The sequence below is a fragment of the Bactrocera dorsalis genome, chromosome 3 (genome assembly GCF_023373825.1).
Source record: "Bactrocera dorsalis isolate Fly_Bdor chromosome 3, ASM2337382v1, whole genome shotgun sequence".
In the NCBI taxonomy this organism is placed as follows: Eukaryota; Metazoa; Arthropoda; class Insecta; order Diptera; family Tephritidae; genus Bactrocera; species Bactrocera dorsalis.
In genome coordinates, this window is record NC_064305.1 from 66,691,520 (window position 1) to 66,712,537 (window position 21,018).

The 21,018-nt window shown below is 36.7% G+C and overlaps 2 protein-coding genes across 2 annotated transcripts in view; one reads left to right on the forward strand and one right to left on the reverse strand.

The window, feature by feature from the left end:
- LOC125777643 (scoloptoxin SSD976-like) overlaps positions 1-21,018 on the reverse strand; it is a 40,643-nt gene that overhangs the window by 3,053 nt on the left and 16,572 nt on the right. Inside the window, exon 2 of the mRNA XM_049452732.1 lies at positions 5,760-5,879. Coding sequence (XP_049308689.1) covers positions 5,760-5,879 — 120 coding nt within the window. The remainder of the gene's footprint in view (positions 1-5,759; positions 5,880-21,018) is intronic.
- Positions 9,337-21,018, forward strand: part of LOC105228986 (BMP-binding endothelial regulator protein) — a 133,888-nt gene continuing 122,206 nt past the window's right edge. Inside the window, exons 1-2 of the mRNA XM_049451092.1 lie at positions 9,337-11,312; positions 15,850-17,008. The gene's annotated coding sequence lies outside the window, so the exon portion shown is untranslated. The remainder of the gene's footprint in view (positions 11,313-15,849; positions 17,009-21,018) is intronic.

The window sequence follows — 21,018 nt, forward strand, 5'->3', positions numbered from 1 at the left end:
TTGACAATAATATTATACTTTTCATAGCACAGGTCGTTTTGGCTCGCTTCAGCCCACATACAAGTACTTATTTACGTCTTCTGGACGAGTCGAATTCTGTAATGACCAATACGTAGTTGGTAGAGTACTTAGGAAATCGACTGCCATAGTCCATAAAAAAGAAGTAACAAAAGGAAAAAAGTTTTTCTCTGGACTCGAAATCATATCATAATTATTGCGAACTCCATGATGTGAGTTTGTCTAAAGGGCTAAGGCTAAACAAACGTCATAAAGGGAAAATGGCATCGATTAAGCTAATGATGATTAATGTCCATTGCAACTATCGCAACCAGCGTATCCCTATACTTAGCTATAGTTGAGCGACACTAAAAGCATATAGGGTCAACTCGCTATTAGTGAAGGAATGTATAGGAAGGCTGAACCGCCTATCAGTTTGCAACCGTGTACACTTGCTCTAGGTGCCTAGGCATAAAGGTGTAGCCGACAATAAGCAGGTCCACGAGCAAGCAGGAGTGCGCTACGCCAAGCTGCTACTGGGAGGTTACAACCTTGCAAGGTTTGGTGATATGATCAACCTCCCCCGAGACAAATTCCGTCTTCTTGCCACGCTTTATACAGGGCACTGCAGGCTCCGGAAGCACTTGGCCAACGTGGGCATAGTCTCTTGGGTAAACTGTCGGTTTTGCGACATTGAACAGGAAACTTCAGAACACCTGATTCTAGATTGCCCAAAAATTTGTAGAAGCAGACTCAAGGCCCTAGATTCCATGGACAGGGATCACATCACCTCAGTCGCGCCCAGCAAGCTCCTGGAATTGTTCAGAGTGCTGGACCTTTGTGACCATATGTGATATAGGAGAGGGCACAATAGACCATAGGTCGCAGTGCAAAGCCTCAATTATTTTCTATCTATCTATCTAATGATGTAACTAAGATTCGCCCAAGTCTTTATTTTACTTTAAAAACAGAGTTAAGGTCAAAATGATCATAATCAAAGAGTCAATGTCGGAAAATTTTTCTCACTTACCTCTCACAATTTCTCTATTTCTCTCTCCGGAAAGGAAATAACAAAAAAAAATTTTTAGCTTCAATTGATTTCTAGGACTTAGACCTACTCTAATCTCATTACTGAGCGAGTTTACCGTCTATTTCGTAAAAAAATTGCTTAAAAACATGTTTAAGAAAAAAATCTTTTGACATAATCCCTTCGGCAGTTTTTTAATGTGTTTCAGCAGCAAAGCAATTTCTTTGTAGGTACTTCCCCATATCTTTATTCATGCAATACGAAATATGATACATTTATCACTGATATTGTACATCCGTATCAATTTTTACTCATTCATCATCTTTTTGGCAGGTGTTCGGCCTCCTTTGTGATCTTCCTATTCGGGGCCTTGCTCCAGAAATAAATTAACTGTTACTAACGCCAAAATAATATCACACATTCCAAAGAGTATTTGATAGAATGTCTTTGCTCTAAGTAATTTGCTTAGATAGCAAAAAAAAGAGCGTGAATTGCTGACATATAAACATTATGTTGACGCATTCATATGTAAGTAAGTGTAAGTCGATACCGATATTGGTTGGTAACATGATTACTTGATTAGATGCATACTTTGTATTTTGATTTTCTCATCAAACAAAGTTCACCGACTTTTCAAGCAGTTTAATGTATACCATCGTACAGTGGTGAACATATTAGTGTGTTTAGTTCGGTAATGGAAGTAACTGAGTATAGTTAGAAGAGTAATTTTGGTATTAATTACTTCGGTTTAGACAGTCAAGCAGCAAACGAGGCTTTAACCGCGGCCACAAATGGCTTGGAAAGCAAGGCAGCGGTAGAAAGTGTCGCCAGAAGCAAGCGACTGGACAGGAGTGTGGAAAGGGAAATCAATGCAACGACGTACCTGAAAGCAAAGCTGCAAAAGTCCTGTGTAAAGCGGTAGAATAGAAATATAAAAAGTACCTACTAGAGCTGTAGGAACATGATTGAAATAAGTACTTACTGCCCACAATTATCGATAGTGAGGTTACCGAGTCTGTTGAAATGCATGTCAAGCGCAAGCATTGCAAAGAATATCGCAGAGAGCCCAAGTGGTCTATGCGTGGCTCATTAGCCTATCAGACTAACCTAACGGAATCACCTTGCTTACTTCAATTAGAGTGCTTTTGCGAGCAAATAGATGGATGCTAACAAAGGGAAAATGGTATCTCTATTGCTCCGTCTCTTTCTCTCTCTTATTAATTTTCTCAAAATATATACTGAGCCTTATTAACATGTCCAGCACCGTAAGCAAATTATCTGCAAATTGTAGTAATGTTCATGTACATACACGTGGGTTGCCTTTTTATATTTTGGGATCTGGTAACTCACAAATATATCAGCTCGGCCAAAAAATGAAATGATCATTATTTTTTTCGACGAAATTTTTGGCGATGAAGCTCAAGCCAGGACCAGTGCTTATCGTGAAGGTCATCTAAAATCAGTTGTTCCGGAAATTATTGATGCTGTGCGCAAATTTTTATTGTAAGTTCGTCAAGTGATGTATCGTGAAATTGAGACAACTGTAGGCATTAGTGGGCCAGCACGTGTGGTTTGGTCGAAAGAAATGTTAACAAAGTACTAACGGCTCTTCAAAGCATTTATATGATATCGTAACAGGTTAGGAATTATGAATTAACAGCTCGAGGATAAACAAAAGTCGACTGTATGTGTGTTTTCAGATCATTCGCGTCAAAAGCACTCCTAAGCAAATGGCTGCCTAGCACAAGAAGAACGCAGATTAGTAAATTCCGAGTCATTATAATAGATTGGATGCGTAAATGAGGATTTCACCGTGATCTAGGGCCCATTGTGCCCTCTGCTAAGGCACAACGTCTCAACTAGCCCTAGCAAATTGATAAATTTCAATAAACTAGGTGCTATTGAGGCGATGTGATCCCTATTTGAGAACATGGATTCAAGGCAATTAGCAGGTTTTGTGGTGTTTCAGACTCCAAGTCGCAGAACCGGCATTTCGCACACGAAGTTAAGCCCATGTTAAATAAGCGCTTCTTGAGCTTGCAATGCCTGAGTTTTTCCTCTTTTCCTATTTAAATCTTTAAAGGTTGTAACCACCCATTAGCAACTTGACATGGCTCATGCCTAGGATTTGTTGCCAATGCTTCTTCCTATCGACTGCTTCATCATTGCGGAACAGCTCCTTTATGGTGTGAGACCCACTGCAATGAAAGGTTCCGGTCCTGTCATGTTGAATTCTGAGTGATAGACAACTTTTTGTTTACCAGTAGTCTTTCAAGAAACCTGGAAACGCGGCCGCAGAAGATGGATCACGCTTCACTAAGTCAGTGCGAGCTTTCTCATCGACTGAAATAACTGCAGTTTTAAGCAATCAAAACATCGATTTGATGAGTCATCCATCTTATTGTCCTGACGTAGCACCGAATGACTTCGCGTACGTAAGATATATACCTGGACTATGAGGTTATTTTTGATACCTGTAGAGGCGGATACTGCCTTCAGAACGTATGTTTTGACGATACCTCAATCAATGTGGCAAAAGTGCTTCGAAAATTGGTTGGAACGCTTGCAAACGTGCATAGGTCTTTATGGTGAATATTTTGAATAACAATAAAGCGATTATTAATCATAGAATAACGGGTTTTTCATTAGAGGCGCTACAAAAGTAAACCGATTGACATTTTTTTCAGTAACATTTTCCATTACATCATGGAAAGAAGTAGGATCCAAAAACGAGTCGAAATTATTAAAGTTCACTATCGAAATTCGGAGTCAGTAGCCACAACTTTTAAAGCGCTACGTCCAATTTATGGTCGCCGTAATCGTCCTGTCAGATCAACAATTGAGCGTCTAGTGGAAAAATTTGAATCCACAGACACAGTACAAAATGTTTCCTTGACAGTGAGACAAAGAAGTGCCCGTAATATCCAGAATATTGCTGCCGCTAGCGCATCAATTAAGGAAGACCAAAATCAGTCTCACACACGTCGTCCTTAAGCATTGGGTATCTCTGTGACGTTGTTGTGGCGAACTTTGCGAAAAGATCTTGCCCTACATCCTTACAAGATCAAATTGACGCAAGGATTGAAGCCGCTTGACCACCAGAATCGTCGTGTGTTCGTAATTGGGTTATGCAACAACCTGAAGATGATCCGGATTTTCATTGAAAAATCATCTTCATTGATGGAGCTCATTTTTGGCTGAATGAATGGCTTCGTCAATAAGCAAAATATGGGTGTTAGGTCAGGCAGCAAACCATACGTACTCCATGAGTCACCATTGCATACCGAAAAAAATACCAGATTTATGTTATTGGGTCGGTCTTCTTCCGTGATGATCAAGACCGGCACGTTTCTATGAATGGGAATCACTACCGCTCAATGACAACAAAATATTTTTGGCCCAAATTGGATGATATGCACTTGGACAATATGTGGTTCCAACAGCACGGCGCCACAAGCCACACAGCAAATGATCTATTGACACAATAGATCTATTGAAAACTAAGTTTGGTGAACGAGTCATCTCATGAAGTGGCCCAGTCAATTGCCCGCCTTGGTCATGCGATTTGACGCCGTTAGACTATTTTCTGTGGGGCTACGTCAAGCCAGCGACGATAGATGAACTTCGTATGAATATCGATCGGCCGATTTATGTTTGAAAATCGTCGAAAATTGAGTTCAGCGTCTGGACTTCTGCAATCGTGCAAAAGAAATCGAGGTCATTGATAGCGCAAGACGTTTCAGTTTTATTTAACTTATGTCTCACTCGTTTTGAAAAAGCCATTATTTGTTTCTGTTTCCAAATCTTTAATCTCGAAATATAAAAGGCAACCCTCGCATACCTTTATATGCGAGCATGCACGTATGTTTGTCGAATTACAATCAAAGTACAATTGAAATTGGGGCTTTCTAGGAATTTCACAACACGAGGTAATTGGGAATTTGAGAATTTCTGCCGCCACAGTGTTCTACATGAACAAACACGCGCTCTATACTTATCTACTATATATATTTATATATTTGAATTGCCTGCTTGTGTGCCGTAACTGATATTGAGGTAATTTTGCGTAATTGTAACGGCATTTGCCAGCCGATTACTGCAGGGTGACACCAATATCTGGTTTCAAAATGGCTCAAAGGTTTTCTATAGCAAAAAAAAGAAAATAATAATAATAAAAATAATGTATAACAAAAACAATACAAAAACAATATATTTGACAACTAATCAGATTAAAAAAGCATAAATAACAACAAACATAATTATTAATTGAAAATCTGAAAGCGCGCTAATACCGATTCCAAGGAGCACCTGTAACTATATAAGCCTTAATATACATTTACCAACCACAAAGATGTCTGTATGTATGCACACCACCGCCGTGATTGATAATATAAACATCAACGAGTTGAATCATCATTGCTAATTTTACACACAACTTTATTAGTGACACGGTTTGAGTCTTCGCGCTCACGGCCCGCGACCGACAGTTAGTTAAATATATACTTTTGCAGATATACATACATAGATACGTCGTATATGTCAGTGATACGTACGAAATATGTTAATATGAATATACATATTTACTTGCGCACAGACAAATCGGCATGGAATTACTTGAGTCAATTGAAGTGTGGTAATTGCAAATAATAATAACAGTAATGAAAATGGAAATAAAAAAATATTGCAAATTAAAAATATTTAAATTTTTCCCAAGAATCAACGGCATTACTCATACGAAAGACAACCGATTACTTGCACAATGACGCGGACGACGATCGACGACAGTCAATGTTTGCAGCGGCACAGCGGCGACACCCACAACGGTGACGCTACCGGCATAACTGCTACGAGCGCTCTGAACAGTAGTGCCACAATGTGTATAAAAAAGAAAAATTAAATCTCAACCGGTCTGATTATTCGAAAGAACATTCCTTGGCATTTATGTATTTCTTGAAGATCATCTCTTTCAAATGTTGGCCGCGGTGTCTACCCATCCCTTGAGTCCAATTTTCGATGACTCATTCGAGTATTTCGACTTGTAAATGACGATTGACACGGGTGATGTTTTGCTCCAAGGTCTGAATCGAAGCATGCTTGTCCAAAGACTTTTGACTTTACATATCCACACAGAAAAAAGCCTAAGGATGTGATATCACACGATCTTGGTGGCCAATCGACCGGCCCAAAACGTGAAATTATCTGCTCAGCGAAGTGTTATTTCAATTAATCTATTCATTGACGCGATGTGTGGGAAGTGGCGCCGTCTTCTTGAGACCAAAATGTCACAGAAATCAAGCTTAAATTTCAGGCATTAAATAGTCGGTTATCATGGCGCGATAACGGTGGCCATTGACGGTTACGTTCTCACCGGCCTCATTTTTGTAAAAATATGGACCAATGATTCCACCGGCCCACAAACTACATCAAACCATTGTTTTTTCTATATGAGATGACAGATATTGAATCTCTTCAGTTTGCTCTTTGTCCCAAATGCGGCAATTTTGCTTGGTTACATACCCATAGAGCCAGAAATGGAGCTCATCGCTGAACAAAATTTGGCTCGAAAACGTAAGATCTTCTTGGAACTTTTTAAGAGCTCAAAACTGAAGAAAAATAACATTACTGCTTGACACAACTCAAGCGTGATTTGCCAAAAAAAGGCTTTTGAAAGTAGGTACCTCTACTTGGAGCACCCATGATGAGGTAATTATTCCATTCTATATAAAAAATTCCAACTCTATCCAAAATATATGAACTAATCTCGAAATTTAAATTCGAAAACATGTATGCTTGTATGTGGGTTCAACATTTTTGCCCTTTTATACTCGAATCCGGAGCCTGATAGGATCGCTCATCTACGCTAAGCCTTGCAAATCTGAGGTCAAGAATTTCCTTTTTCTTATCACTGCTTGAAATGAAAACGTCGTTCATGTTCAAAGAGATCATAGATACAGGATTGGGGTTCTGAAAAATTTTCCTCCTACCAATATGTCCGCTCATCTAGTACAATCGAAGCGGTGCTTACTCTAAAGTCAAGATCCACCAAAAAGATAACATATTCATCTTCAGTAGTTGAGGAATTAATTGTAGACTCTGTGTGTATTTTCTTTAGAAGTAATAAATTTAATGAATTTCAGCCTACGGAGCCTAGCGGAGAACCATTTATCGTGAGGGATCACTTCCCTTTTCCCAACCTTCCCTGTTCCAAGCCTGTCCTAAGCAACCGGATTTTAATACGGAAAAGAATGTTAGTTCGGCACTTGTCCTCGAAATTCCACTTCAAAATGTTTTCCGCCGCTATAACAATAACGGGGATCATTTTACACACGAATGCATAAGGCAGCCGCTCCACTTGTCTAACAGACATTTCCGACTTCAACGTGCAATGAATCTCCGAATAATGTAATAGTGTTTTTAACGCACTTATCTCTCTTCTAGCCCTAAGCTAAGGATGGATGAAGCGTTCTCTGCCGTAAGAGTCAGGACTCGGTGTAGCCATGCCGTTGTCATAATATATCTCCCCCAGCGCACAGGAGGTAGAATTTTCCCGCGGAAGGTATGTCTGTCGTAAGATGCGACTAAAACCAAATATGAGCTATGTCTGTTGTTTGGCTTGCCGCAAAATTTCAGCATTGTCTTGTCAGAAATAGTGCTATAATACTCAGCTTGAACTGATATTATAGATTTTGCAGACAGAGTTTCCTTCTGATGAAAAGATATTTGATAATGAAAGATATTTGTCACCAGTCATATAGTTAGATGGGTGCTCAACTGGTAGTAGCAAAAGCTAAAAGGTCTGACCGGAGACTTAAATCTGGTACCACGGGGAGCAGTTAGCACTCGGAATTCCCCGACATATCTAGTATATGTCCAGCGTGAAATGAATCTTTGCATATCCCACTAACCATACTCATCTGACACCCTTCTGGCTTTGGTTCGACCCCGTCGAAACAGCTCGTTTCTTGGGCCTACCGTTGGCTCGACCGTCGACGACAGCTTAGCTAATCCTTACCATCCTACCGGGGATTAGGTATCCACAACAACAACAAGTCCTTGTAGTTCGCTCCAACTGCTCATCGGGTCTGGCCTTTGTGGAGATTCGTGATGTCTGTGGTTTAAGCCTAAAGGTAGGTAGAATTAAACATTCTGTTCACGCACGCAGAGGTTTTAGATCGGCCTTGAACCCGACCAAGAGGAAAAAGATCTCCCTTCCACCTGACTAATTGGAACCAAATAATACTTGGAAGAAGCACTTATGATTTGGGGCGCTGATCAACGCATTGTTTTGATCTATGTGTTTTAAGCATCGTGGAGTAAGGCCTTCGATGCAAGGCCATTCCCTCGATAGTCGGGTGTACGTAATCGGAACGGCCCTGTTTTTTATCCGGCCAAGGATAACAACAGCCGCCGTCGACAGGTTCTCACGTAAAAACACAACGACTGTTGTCATAATATGGCTATCAAACAATAGTAAAAGCTTATATGTATATGTAATAGAGTTGCCAAATATAAAAAATAAATAAATAAAAATAGCGGTTGCCACGCTCGTTTACACTTTTGAAGTGTTAAATGGTTTTCTGTTGTTAAACTTTGTTTTGCTACACCCAGATGCGTTGAAATATACACTAACAACGTATGTACATACCATATGACTAGCAGCGCCACGGTCAACAGCGCTGCTAACAGAAAGCATCTCCTAACATTACAGTGCGTTTGAAAAATCAACATACACTGAAAATTACATTTCTTTTCAAAAACACACGCGCACTCTTTTCTTTGCTACATTTCAACATCCGCGCTCATTTCTATAATCTTGCTGCTAACTTCGGCGCTCTATTTCAACACTAGCGCTCTTGCCACTTTGCAAACAGCTGTTAACGCGCTCTATTAACTTAAACGCACGCATGTAAGCCAACTAGAAGTAATTAATGGGCATTCTAACGCATGAACAGCAAATAATGCAATGCGCTGCATTACTGAGAGTTAATATAAACGAAGGCGCACAGCAGCATCTCTACCAGCCAGAGTTAACATAACAGAGCTCCGAAGCGCTATTGTAATAAAGGCACAATCGCAACTGCTTGTGTGAATTGCAAGTCAACAAAGTGACGAAATAAGCATAAATGGCATTTAACAGTAACGCGTATAGCGCTTGTAAACATTGTAAGCGACGAGCGGGAGAGAGAGCGCGCATTTCAGGCGCGCGCGCTCTCTTTGCGTCTTATCACATACAGAGCGCGACTGCAGTCAACAAGCAACCACCGCGCACTTGTACGTTCGTGTGTGTGTGTGTGTATTGGTGTTGAACAACGGAGCGCCAGCAAAACGGCCAACAGCAGGCAAGCAATTGATTTGCCAGTCAAGCAGCGGGCCAAACCAGCACGTTCGGCTCAGAGTCGTTTCGTCAGAACACAACAGTTCACCAGCGGCGGCGGTCAGTAAACATGTGTGCGCGCATTTAGTGCTTTAGTCTTTACTTGCTTAACAATATTTTGTGTAGTTTAAAAACGCGACGCGCGGCTGCTAATTAACAACAACCAAACACGACCGGCATTAAGTAGTGAAAAAAAGTGAATTAAATTGCGCGTGTTGTTAGTTTTTGTGCACAATTCGACTGCGGTATATAACGCGTAACGCGGCATCTAATTATAAAAACGAGTTACAAACAGTTTTTCTTCTGCCTAACGTGTGCTATTGTTATTGTTGTGTGAAAATACGGGCAAAGGTGCAATGGGATGCGACGTAGAGACTGCATTTAAACGCGGAAAGTTTGTGCATAGCCGGTAGTCTGAGAAAATTTTTTCGCATAAGTCAAACTTCGTGAATCGCGTACCGCGCGCTTGTGAAAATAACACATTTTTCAATAAGTTAATAAGCAGCGCTATTAAGCGCCTTTGTTTTAACTGTCGTGCAAAAAGGTTCGTGTGAATGTAGCGCGCGCGTTAATAACAATCGCAACAACAACGACAACCTATGCATAAGTAAACGTCAGGCAAATTAAGTCACTGATTTTACCTGCAAAACCGACGTGTGACAAGACGCGCCGCGGCACTGGCTTATTAGAGAGCCGCGCAACGAGTGGCGCCACGACTTAATCATTGTAATTATGTGCAATTACAAGAATATAACACTGTTATATAACTGTAAAATGTGTGCGCGTTAAGCGCGCTTATATGCTTATATTCCTTTCAAGTCAATAAGGCAGTCATTGTAACGCGGCACGCTACCGAAAATAATAAAGTAATAAACAACAGCGTTGAAACTGTAAAGTGCTCTCTACACACCACTTAATTTATGGCAACTGCGTATGCGTACGCGCGTGCGTCCAGTGAACCGTGTGCATGTTATTAACACTTTGGCTGCGTAACGTTTTTGACACGCGCGCGTCAAATAGTTTTTCGGCCACAATACGCGCGTATTGTTAAAAATTCAAACGAGCCGTTCGTAAGCATGAGCGTAAATTGCTGATAATAGCAAGTGCAATTGGCTTTTCACCACAAAACGATGATAAGACAAATAGTGGCACGCGAAGTTGCAAACGCTCAGCATTCATGTCTTGCCGCGCTCAACTAACAGCGTCTATGCATCTTCATTGCGAACGCAACGCGCGCCACTCTGCACTTGCTGCTACTGTGACTTCGACTGCTGCTGTTGCTGCTGCCGTCAGTTTTCCCCCAGTAATGTGTTATCGTTGCATGCGCCCGACTGCAGCCATCCTGTGTCCAGCCGCCGCGCTCATTTAAGACGATACCGTGCGCATTTTCCATTCATTCACAAATCAACCGTCGTGCGCTATTGTCGGCTGCTCGGCTGCCGTTTACATTCACAAAACGTTTTCCTTCGCCTTTTTCATTTCGAAGTCGCAAGTCATTCATGAGACGCGCTGCTCGCCACACGCGCGTACGTTCTTAGTGCATTCGCGTAAGCTGATTGTCAGCAGTGATTTTGTGACAAGTGAAATGAAATGTGAAATGAAATAAATGCATGAAGCAAATCGCTATCGCAAATGCAAGACGCAATAAAATTAAATGCAAAATGCAATTCAGATGGCCAGCAAAAAAAATAAAAATAAATAATTTTTTTTTAATGAAAAATTAAATATATGTGAATGCGGTGTATAATAATCCTAACGTAAATCGTAAAAATTCGTCGTCGCATTCACCGCGCGCTGTAATTAACGGTTATAAAATTGATGAAATGTGCTTGTGTGTGTGATAATGGCATTACAATCGGTTTTATGAAAAACGCAATTGCACGAATACACGGCAAAAAATTAGTGTTTAAAAAGGTAAGTTGGAAAAACTTAATGTGCCATAATGTTCATTAGGGTGTGTAAAAAATAAATGAAAATAAAAGCAAATAAAATAAATGCTCTTGTTGAGCTTATAAGGAAAAATACAAATTCTCTAATGTGTTAAAAAAACTATTTTAATTTTATTAATCTAATGTGTTAAAAAACATAACATTTTTTTTAATTGTTTTAATTTATTTAAAAAAAATATATTTTTATTTTTAAATAATTTTTTTAATTTATTTAAAATTTCTTTATTGCATTAAAAATTAAAAGAAAATTTAAATTATTATTTATTTATTTATAAAAAAAATTTGAATTAAATTTAAAAAAATATTTAAGAATAAAAATAAAAATATTTTTTATAAAAATAAAATATTTAAAAATAAAAATAAAAATATTTTTTTAAATTAAATTGAAACATTTAAAAAAAATTTATGTTTTTTCACTCATTAGATAATTTATATAATGTTATCTACTCATTACTGCCTACATTCTTTTAGTTTCAATTTTTAATTCCATTCTAAATTTAAATCTATATTACTTTAAAAAAAATGGAAATAAAATTCAATTTATATTTTTTTTTATAACAAATTATATTATTAAATAAAAGCATTAGTTGGGAAAAACTGATATAAAATTTATAGATTAGTTTGAAAAAAATTGATAAAACCAATTAATTTCTAATTTTTATAAAAAAACTTATAGAATTAAATAAATAAATTTGTTGAGAAAAAATTATACAAAATTTAATCTAATTATTTGTGTATAATTAAAACAAAAATTAAAAAATAAAAAAAAATTTAGTTTAAAAAAGGAAAACAATCAATTAATTTCTAATTTGCTTATACAAAATTATATTATTAAGGGATAGGTTAAAGATTCAATGGAAAAAAATACTTTTTTGCGAATTTATTATATGGATTAAGTAATTTTATTCGGACCTTTGAGCACACTTTTGACAATATAATGTAATTTTTTTATGCAAAAATATTGACACATAAGCTGGTAACAGAGTTTTCCCTAGAACGTCTTGAGAAAAAAAAACAATTTGCGGTGAAAAATTATTCGAAAATAAAAAACCAAGAAAAATTAGTTAAATTATAATCAAATCTTCCTTACAACGATCTCTGATATATATTTTGTTTAATTGAAAGTTTTTGCCGGCCATTTTTGGACATTATTGAAACCCTAGTCCCTCCCTTAAATAAAAGCAATAGTTGAACAAAAATATACCAAATTTAGTTAAAAAAAAATTAAATAAAAAAACATTCGAAAGCGAAATATTATATTTCAGAAATTAAAAGATATTTTTTTAAAGCAAAAAGTAGTAATAAAAAAATTCATATAATTAAATTAAATATTAATATTTTAATATAATTTTACATAACTTTAACATCAAGTGAACAACAAAATTAAATAATTAAAAAATATTTATTTAAATTTTCTTAAAATATTTTTTTTTTGTTTAACAAATTAATTAATATTTTTTTTGTTAAGAAATATTTTTTAATAATTGATAAATATTTTTTCATTAATTTTTTATGTTATAAATGAGTTATGTTAAATTAAGTAGAAAATGCAACAATTTGTTTTAGATTTATTTATTTTTATATTAATTTTTTTTGTAAGAAAAGTGTTTTCTGTAAAATTACAATTTTTAAAAACGAAAAAGCACAAATATGCACCGTTATAAGAAAACCACACTCTCTCAATTTTATTAAAAGAACTCACATAGTGCTATATCCAGCATAAAGTCACCAAGAAAGGATCTCATTATTTTTACTCAAGTTACAGCCTGCACAGACCGACGGATGAACAGTGAGATAGTCACCCGATTTCAACTCCTCTCTTCATTCTGATCATATGTACAAGGAAAGGAGCGTTTCAAAGTAAACAGGACTTAAAGAAAAAACAGAACAAATGCTTTTTTCGGCAAAATCAATTTATTTTATTCGAAGTAGTCTCCTTCTGCTTCAATAAAGCGTTTTGCACGGTCCAAAAGCATGTCGAACGAGTGTTTTAGCTCGTTGGCCGGTATGGCCACCAGTATGCCGGTGCAAGCCTTTTGAATGGCCTCTACATCTGCATAACGCTTTCCTTTCATGAGCAAATGCATTTTTCCGAAAAGGAAGAAGTCGGACGGTGCCATATCAGGTGAATACGGGGAGTGGTTAATGGTGATTTTTGGTCACATAATCGGTCACATGATGTCCTTCAAATGTTGAATTCTGAGCAATTTCAGTCGTCGGTCAATTTATGCGGAACAAACCGTGCACACACCTTTCGTAAGCCCAAATGTTCGGTCAAAATGCAATAAACCGTTGTTTTGGAGATGTTCAATTCCATTTCATGAATTTCGATGATGATTTCGGCTGATTTTTGATGAATTCTTGCACAGTTTCGATGGAATTTCCGGTGATTCACGGATTTTGATTGGCCCACATGTTGATTGTCATTTATGTGCTCACGACATCCAGAATGAATATCAGGATGCTAATTGAAAATCTGTCTGCTCTCAATTGTCTATTGGCTTATTAGCGTTCGTTGTCAGACAGTTTTCGGAAACTGCATATCCATTTTGTCTCGAAAACAAAGAGACTATTTACCACTGGCTAGGTAAAAGGTCTTAGTCTCTTAGCTGAACTAAACTCGATTTTGGCATGTTTGGCTTTGAAGCTTTAATGCAATATTACAACAAGAATAAAGAAGGGCAACATAATTTTTTTAAGCCATATAGGGAAAAAATAAGAATACTTCATTAAAAATTAATCACATTCAGAGAAGATTGTAAAGTCTTTGAAAACTTACCTAATGCGAGTCATACCCCGACCTTTGTTAATGACGATAGCATCGACAAGTTTGAAAATCATGATTTTGGCTTCAGACAGATAGCAGAGGCTCTCAACTGTACTTATATATCGACTCAACACAGCCGAGCCTTGTAACAAGTGTATGGATAATTCGTTTAGATATTGTCATGCTTGTACTGGCTTTAAGAGATGCCTGTTTTGAAGGCATTAATAAATATTTGTATTATTAGGTGAAGCACAGCGGAAACACCAAAAAGTTTACGGAAGTGCTTCCCCAATTAAAACAATATGCCATGATGGGTTTCGCCACTTCGTACACGGCGATTTCAATATTAACGACCGTTCACATGAAGGAAGGTCAAAAACTTTCGAAGACCATTAATTGGAGACGTTGCTCGTTGAGTATTTTAGTTAAACCTAAGAAGAGCTTGCTTCAGCATTGGAAGTCACCCGAGAAGCCATTCTAAAGCGACTTCTGCGCTGAGAGTGATTCAGAAACAAGAAACTTTTGTTCCTTGCGACTATAGTACCGGAAGAAGCACGAAAAATGGATTCTGCTGCATGACAATGTTCGAGTTTATGTTGACAAACCCGTTAAAACCTACCTGAAAACGCTTAAATTGGGAGTCCTAACGCACCCTCCATATTTCCTATATTTTGCACTGTCCGATTATTATTTGTTCGGTTCGATGGCACAGAGTCTGGCTCAGACACAGTTCCACTTACAAGACGACATCGAAATTTGGCTTGATTCTCGAATAGCAACACAAGATGAGCAGTTTTACCGTAATGGTATTCGAGCTTTGTCAAAAAAATGGAAAAAAAGTTGTGGCTAGTGAATAATTAATTTTTAACCATTTCCTTACAAAAAAACAGCCAGAACTTAGTTGCGCACCTAACGAAGAAGTGAAAATGATTTTTTTTTCTAGTCCGGGTCAGTTTTGATCAGATGGTATGTAAACGTTATTGCTAGTCCGGGTCAATTTTGATCAGATGTTAAATAAATGTTTTTTTCCTAATCCGGTTCAATTTTGATTAGATGATATATTAATGCTTTTTGCTAATCCGGTTCAATTTTGATTAGATGATATATAAATGTTTTTTGCTAATCCGGTTCAATTTTGATCATATGATATACTCGTATACATGTTTTTTGCTAGTCCGGGTCATTTTTGATCACATGGTATATAATTTTTGAACTTACTATTTTGTACCTTCAAGATGAAGTGAAAATGTAGTATTTTTTTTGCTTCTCCGGGTCAATTTTGATCCGATAACATATAAATGTTTTTTGCTTGTCTGGATCAATTTTGATTAGATGATATATACATGTTTGCTAATCCGGTTCAATTTTGATCATATGATATATTCATGTTTTTGCTGGTCCGGGTAAATTTTGATTAGATGATATATAAATGCTTTTTGCTAATCCGGTTCAATTTTGATCATATGATATATATGTACATGTTTTTTGCTAGTCCGGGTCAGTTTTGATCACATGGTATATAATTTTCAACTTACTATTTTGTACCTTTGAGCTCTTAAAAACGACCGTTATTTCTACAAAACCATTACACTCTTGTGGGTGTGCTGCGTGGGTATAAAAATATACTGAAACAACTCTATTTCTCCAGCAGGAGCATTTAACTTAATACCATTAAATTATTCGCGCAATTATGATGAATTCAATTCCAATAATTATTATTCCTATTCTATTCCAGATCCACAGTTGGTCAGCAAAGTGTGCGCCCGGGCGCTTGGACGGCAACGCGTACACGTAGCCACGCACATTTATATGCATGTAGCACATCCGATAGCTATCTACGAACTCGCAAAACACAAATTATACGTGTAAACAACGCGTGGACACTCACACTCACACACACACACACACACTAAAGCGCCTCTGCAAAAAAAAAGCGTCACCGATTTGCGAACGGCCGGATCAACAGCAACACAAAGGCCAAGCAGACACACAACCCACCGGCCACCAGACCCTAGCCACCAGCCAACAGGCAGCCGGTCAGCCACACAGCGCTAGCCACAGCTCAACAGCTCGATAACGCCGGGCGGAAAGCGCTTTTGAGTGGCGCATACAAAACTTGGGATTGCCCGCGTGTCTGTGTCTGCGTCTGTGAATGCCGCGCGGCGACAACGACGACGACGACGCGAAGCCAATTCAAACTGTAGCAGATATCAATCCACATGCTGAGCATAATTAATTTGCCGCACGTCAGTTGAGTCGGTCAGTGGTAGTGTGCGCGCAGCCGACACACCTACAAACATACAAACGCGCCGGCTGTAAGACGGACAGACAGACTATAGACAGTTTGTGTGTGTGGCGTTCGCTAGCTGGTAGCGTATGCTACTGTTGCTCAACGCTTCATTGCGAACAAGTGTACATACATATGTGTGCGTGTGTTTCAAGATTTATGCAGTAACTCATACATGTGTATGTGTATATGCATATATACATATATGTGTGTAGCGCTGGTCTTAAGCATTTCCATGCATTCGGTTTTATTGGAGCGCAGCCGCTACCGTTGTCTGTATGTATGTAAAATCGCGCGCGCTTGCTCTGAATAATGTCAATACACATATGTATATACACAGCTATATATTACATACATAAGCTCAGGCGTTAATATATGTGTGCGTATGTAAATATGCGCGTCGTGCGTACCGATCAGTGTTCCACAACTGAATTCTGCAAACAAGTATTATATACTATAGACGACAAAAAGTATAAATAATAATAATAATAATTAATGTTAAAATATACTTAAAACAACAACAACAAATGCCAAACAGCTAAAACTGCTTCACCTCGCAATGCTACCGTTTTCAAGCACCACAACTGATTACAACGTTTTAAAGCCGGTAAGTTTTGTTTGTGTATAGTCTTAAATTTCCTTTATTATTCTTATTATCGGATGGAAGAATTCAAATCTCGTTTACACCTATAATACTTCAAAAAAAAATCGAGTTTCATAGATTTTGTAGGAAATTGAATTGAAGGTTCTACAAAATGGTCCCTAACGATTTTTTCGTAAACCTAGTGACCGGACTGACACAGCCGGAAATTTTAAATAAACCGCAAAATATTTAATGAGTCCATAATATTTACTTTGTCGCCTTCAAAGTAGTCGCCACCATATTTAATACTATACACTTCTGCCAACGATTTTGCCAGTCCTCGAAACCTTTTTTATAAACACTTTTTGGGATGGCTTTCAGCTCCTTCAGCAAATTTTGTTTTATCTCTTCGATCGACTACAAACCGGTGCCACGGAGCGGCAATTTCAGTTTGGTAAGAAGAAAAAATCACTCGAAGCCAAATCTGGTGAACACAGTAGTTGATCGATGGTATTCATTGCGTTTTTGGGTTTAAATTTGGTCACATCGTGTCTCGATGCGATATTGCATTAACATTCTGTTAAAACCATGAATTGTTATTTCATAAATCCGGCCGTTTTCGACGGATGTTCTCACACAAACGCCACAATGCGACCAAATAGAACTCCGTATTGACCGTCTGTTCTTCCTTGTACAATTTCATGATGTACCAACCCCGAAACCCTCATAAACCTATATCATCATCGGCAGTAATAATGCTCTCACTGAATTGAGTATCGGAATTCTCACTATCAAGCATGTCCAAAGAGGTATGTTTGCAGTACTCTTTTTATAAAAAAGTTCAGCTTTATCGGGACGAGTCGATCAAGAACGCGTTTCATACCTAAAATATCCACCAAAATCATTCGAACGGACTCGCGGGAGATGTCGAGCTCTCTAACACTTGTTTTGCTTGTAGGGAAAACTTTTTCATTTGACGAATTGACTTCAAGATTTTTGGCAAAGGTTATTATCCAAGACTTTGTTACAATCTCCAAAGTAATTGTAATGATCAGACTCCTAAAGCTTATAGCTGCGAACCAAACTAACTACTTAAAGTCAAAATAAAGAGCTCCGCTTCAAGCAGTTATCTCCGCACCTTGTAACAGTTACCCTATATGAACCGCGTGATTATCTATGCAAGCAGGGAGGTCACGCTAAGGCTGACACAAGTCCTTTTGAGAGTTTATGTACAGAGCGAGGTTCGGGCATGAATCAGGAGGGCGTATCGACTGAAGCTGTACGCCCAAAAATATGGCACCGCGCATTGTAAGTACTTGAAGACCTGCCAGGGTTTAAACGAGACGGTGATGAGAACTGCATTAGCCTGCTAGGTATTTCGGTGAGATGTCACTCTTACCTACTGAGGTCACAGAATGTTGCTCTCATCAGCTCTTTGTCATAACTAATACGTTCCGGCTTTCCACTATACAATACTCTGAATTTTATTGGCTTCGATGCTGTTGGGTGCTTGCCCAGGGTTCTCGTCGACGTATGTGCACGTTAACTGCTGATCGCTGTGTGATCCCTCGTCGCCTTATTGTTTCCGTCTACTGGGTAGGTGCTCCCACTGTTCAACCGGGGTGGGGTTTGTGGACGCTTATTTAAGGCGACATCTTTTCGCTTCCTCGCCGGAAGTTATTGGCGGCATGAGGCATTTTGAGCCAAGTCTTCTTCTTATGCAGCTCTTAGTCGGGGACTGGGCATTACTATTCGCAGCTAACCTACTTAGCATAGGCCCTTCACACTCCTCCAACTGTGACCCCGGTAGTAACCAGTGAAAGTAATTGGTCACATGACGTATGTCATAAGTTGATTTAAGCCCAAAAATTTTAAACCTCGGTTCACAAGCTGGCCAGATATCTCGACATTGCACATTCTTTACTTCTTGCAAATTTTGTTGGTCTCCAGAAATTCGTTTGCGCACGAAGCAAGCACTCCCTTAACTCTTCCTTTTAATTATATTTACAAAGTAGTTGTATCATACTATTGCACACGCACACATACACACACAAATGTAAATGAACAAGTATGCATATGTATGTGGATTTGCTTGGCCTCTATAGGTGCGCAGCGCCCAAAACGCCTCCCGGCGTGCCGTGGAATATTCGCAATAATATTTATTCAGCAGTCATACCATACATACAATGTTGTTGATTTATTTTGCTTGTTGTTGTTGTTGGTATCGCTTTTGCTTACTACTAATTCACTATAATTTCATACTTGATATGTTATGATTGTTTGCTGTACAACAAATAATTGCTATACGTTATTGTTGTTGCTAACATTATTGTCGCTATGCCGTTTACTATTCTATTTATTGTTGTTGTTGTTGCTGCGCTTGACTGTATTTAGCCGCGCGCTATTGGTCTTTCGCGTCTATTGGCATTTCTGCTAGTTGTTTATAGTCCATAAAAAAGTGAAATATTTTAATTGCCTCTCCATGTTTAGTATGTATAAGCCCGTGTGCATGTGTGTGTGTGTGAGTTGGGAGTAATGTAAACACCCGAGCATGTGTGTATTTGCGCATAAATTGCATGGCCAAAGCAAAAGGCGTTTGAGCATTTGTTAGCATCGCATTGCTACGCTTGAAACGCTTTTACTGGCAGCGTGCTTGTGCTTGTATGTATGTGTGTGTGTGTGTATGCACATTTGTATAAACTTTGTGATAAATTGAAGTGAGAATTTTATAACGCCAAAAAAGCAGCCAATAGAATTAACAGCTTCACAAATTGCCAATGCCACTTATGAGTGGTTGCTGTTGTTGTTATTCGCATTAAAAAAAAGATAAGAGCTTTAATTTTTATAATAGAAATTAGTATTTCATAAATTGCTATCAGTAAAATTATTTGATGGGGAATCTTAAAGGCATTTTTGTATTGATACAGGGTGTTTTAATGAAACAAATTACAAAATTAAGAAAATTAAAGTTTTCAAAAATTTAAATCAGGAAAATTAAAATTTTTTAATTAAAAAAAATTAAACTAAAAATTTAAAAAAAATTTAAATAACTTTAATAATTTTAATTTAATTAAAAAAATTAATTCTTAATTTAAAAAATGTTTATTAATTTTAAATTTAATTAAGTAAAAAAATGAATTGTTAATTTAAAAAAATGTTTATTAATTTTAAATTTATATAATTTAAACAATTAATTTTTTGGTATAAATTATAATTTTTGTAAAAAAATAGAATTTTAAAGCCTAAATTATAATTTTCAATTAAACTTTTAATTAAATTTTTTTAAGTAAAAATTTGTAATTTTCCTAATTTAATTTATTTTAAATTTAATTAATTACAAAAAAAATATTTTTTGGTATAAATTCAAATTTTTGTAAAAAAAGAATTCTAAAACCTTAATTAAAAAGTTTATGCTATAAAAACGGCAATGATTTTTTATACAATTAAAATTTATTTAAATTTAAATTTAATAATTGAAAAAAATAATAATTGTTAATTTAAAAAATGCTTATTAATTTTAAATTTATTTAATTTAAAAAATTAATTTTTTGGTATAAATTATAATTTTTATAAAAAAGAACAAAATTTTAAAACTCTAATTAATATTTTCAATTCAATTTTGAATTAAATTTTTTTTAATAAAAATTTTTAATTTTCCTAATATAATTTATTTTAAATTGTTTTAATTAAAAAATTTATTTTTTGGTATAAATTAAAATTTTTGTAAAAAAAAAGAATTTTTTATTTAAAAAGTTTATGCAATAGGAAAAAGCAATTATTTTTGTATTTAATTAAAATTAATTTAAATTTTTTTAAATTAACAATTAGTTTAATTAAAAATTTGAGCATTAAAAAAATAATTATTAAATAAAAATATTAATTATTATTAAAGATAATTAATTAATAATTTATTTTTAATTTTAATTAATTAAAAAATAATTATGCTGTGGCATAAAGTGTAATTTTTGTAACAAAAAAACAAAATTTGAAAACCTTTCTTCCCAGCGAACATTTTTCTAAGATCTGAGAACAAG